Source organism: Triticum dicoccoides, chromosome 7B, assembly GCF_002162155.2.
Source record: "Triticum dicoccoides isolate Atlit2015 ecotype Zavitan chromosome 7B, WEW_v2.0, whole genome shotgun sequence".
Classification (NCBI taxonomy): Eukaryota; Viridiplantae; Streptophyta; class Magnoliopsida; order Poales; family Poaceae; genus Triticum; species Triticum dicoccoides.
The window spans coordinates 8,564,098-8,566,957 of record NC_041393.1 but is presented as its reverse complement, the minus strand read 5'-3'; the positions used below and the strand labels follow the sequence as shown (position 1 = coordinate 8,566,957).

The 2,860-nt window shown below is 48.9% G+C and overlaps 1 protein-coding gene across 1 annotated transcript; it reads left to right on the top strand.

Annotated features, from left to right (window-relative positions):
• Positions 1-919: 919 nt before the first annotated feature.
• On the top strand, positions 920-1,471 carry LOC119335261 (CLAVATA3/ESR (CLE)-related protein 3-like). Its single transcript, XM_037607406.1, has one exon. It carries the CDS (start codon positions 1,018-1,020, stop codon positions 1,303-1,305), a length of 288 nt encoding a protein of 95 aa, XP_037463303.1. The 5' UTR covers positions 920-1,017; the 3' UTR covers positions 1,306-1,471.
• Positions 1,472-2,860: the final 1,389 nt, after the last annotated feature.

Sequence of the window (2,860 nt, the reverse complement as noted above, 5' to 3'; positions counted from 1 at the left end):
ATGCATGGCCGGTTCGAGTTAGCTTAGCTGGGAGAGGGCATTTTGCATGCACTGATCCACTCATGCACGGATCGATGGCCAACGATCGAGCTGTCGGTATGCGTATGCATGGGAGTGCATAGTATAGTTAGCTAGCTAGCTAGGGTGGTTACTCGCCTTTACGATCGAGTTAGGCGAATGGGAACCTCTTTGCCTAGCTCAATGACTCGACCGATCTCAGACTCCAATTTGGCAAGGTCGATGGAGTTAAAAATGGGTGTGTGCGTGGACGCAACCTCTTGACATATCAATGGCATGCGTGCGCGCTTACGTACGTACTAAGTAGTGTGGACAAAGTTCATCATGTGGTGGTGGCAAGAGGCGGCGAGAGATATGCATGCATGTGCCCGGATGAAGATTACGGCGGCCCCTGATTCGCCCGCGGTGATCTGGAATGGCCCAAGATACCCATTCCCACGGATTTAATTCCTCATGTCCAATGGTGTAATGAAACCTATCGATCGATAATGATGGTTGGTTGGTCCAACAAACAATGTCAAACATGCATGAATGGAGCTTTTTACTAAAAAAAAAGAAAACATGCATGGATATCTATTTCTGTAATGGGAGATTTCTCCTTGCTGAAAATCTGATCGGGAGGGGCCAAAGAAAAAGAAAGGCCTCTTTTCTCGTCCAACTTGCCAGTTTTGTATTTGCAACAAGGCATATATGTGATCGATCACACGGGGCCACGAGCATCGCGCCGCGTTCTCGTTGGGTGAGTGACGGTATGAGGTCAGTGTGAGTGCGACACAGGCCATCTCTCCACCCATGGCGCCAACGCTTAGTTTTACATATCGTGGTAACGGCAAACCGCTCGCTCGGTCTCCTATAAATCAGCTCAGCGTCGTGCAGCTACGTCGTACCGAACTCACCACCACCGGCAGTCTACTCTCCTAGTGCGAGGTAGCATTCCATTCCACGACGGATCTAGCTAGCCAGCTAGCTGGAGCGTTACCTCATAGGCTCATACCCTTCATGGCGTCCAGCTCGAGCACGTCGAGGAGCATGCCGGCGGTGTGCGCCGTGCTCATCCTGCTGCTGCTGCTGTCCGCTGCCTCACGTTGCAAGGCCGATCACCTGCAGGTGACGGTGGCCGGCCGGAGAATGCTGGCCGGTGGGAGCAATGCCGCTGCCGTCTTCTCGAGGGAGGCGGAGACGACTGTGGCAAGTAGCGCGCGGCGGTCAGCAGCTGGGAGAGCGGCGATGCCGTACTCCGAGTCCAAGAGGTCCAGCCCCGGCGGCCCGGACCCTCAGCACCACTAATTAGGTAAGCTCGCACGAAGGTGCAAGCGCTTGTCAAGTAGCCTGTGTCGGTTAAGGACGATGTACGCATGGGTGGTAAGTTGGCATCTACTGTGCCAAGAAAAAATTATATGTTGCTCAAACATGAGATTTGTAATTCGTGTCTCTGAAGCACGCAAGGGAAATAATAAATGGTATGTTTACTTGATCTTTCACGTTTCCCGACTCGCCGATGGATGGAGATACAACGGGAGTGGTTTTTCTGCCAAGCATTTTTTTTTCCGAGAAAATTTCCGATCTATTCATCTTCAATCATGGCAGTACAACGAATACCAAAAATAATAGAAATTACATCCAGATCCGTAGACCACCTAACGACAACTACCAGCACTGAAGCGAGCCAAAGGCGCGCCACCGTCATCGCCCCTCCATCGCCGGAGTCGGGCACAACTTGTTGTAGTAGACAGTCAAGAAGTCGTCGTGCTAAGGCCCCGTAGGACCAGCGCACCAGAACAGCAACCGCCGCAGATGAGGAATAACGTAGATCAGAAAAATCCAATCCGAACACACACGAACGTAGACGAACAACAACGAGATCCGAGCAAATCCACCAAAGATAGATTCTCCGGAGACACACCTCCACACGCCCACCAACGATGCTAGACGCATCGCCGGAACGGGGGCTAGACGGGAAGACCTTTATTCCATCTTCAGGGAGCCGCCGCCGTCTCGTCTTTCTGAGCAGGACAGAAACCCTAGCAAAACTGAAAAAAAATGATTAAAAACGGAGCCCTCCCGCCGACCCTTGCCGAGCCACTGCGCCCCCATGGCCCTAAGGCCATCGGAGAGGAGGCGGACCTGCGGCAGCGGCGGCGGGAGGCAAAAACCCTAGCTTTTTGTGGAGAAGAAGGAGGAGGCGGCGGCTACAAAGGATGTATGACCCTTTTCTGCCAAGCATTCTATTGCTATATAGCGTGCATTAATCCACCGTTGAATGTGTTGTGCATTTGGAATTTAGTGGCATAAGATACAGAGAGAATATCAAATGGAAACCAAGTTTCAAAGAAAACTTCATGAACACCGCCCATGTTTGAAAGTTTCATAAAAAACTGAAAAAATACGGAATGCTAAGACGGTGATGTTCTATTGGCACGAGAAATTTCAAGTTTAAACACACTACAATTTACGAGCTACGGAAAAAAAACAATGGTTAGTTGCGTTTATTGTTTGACACTATTCAATGCTGATTTTGTTTTTCCGTAGCACGTAAATGGTAATGTGTTTGAACTTGAAAATATTTTTGTGAAATTTCAAAACGCTGTTTTCACGTGATTTTTCACAGGTTTCTACTGAAACTTGGTTTCCATGTGATAATATCTCAAGATTAAAACATCACAAGGCATTAAGATGCATCATGGAACAAAGAGAACCCCTGATAAAGTAGATAAACATCTAACGAGTATGATCATGTCTTGTTGATACACAACGAAACACTATATATAATGCATTGGAGTAAGATGTATCCTTCCTTCAAATTTCTTGAAACCGATCGTGAGACCCACTCCCTCATGCGCCA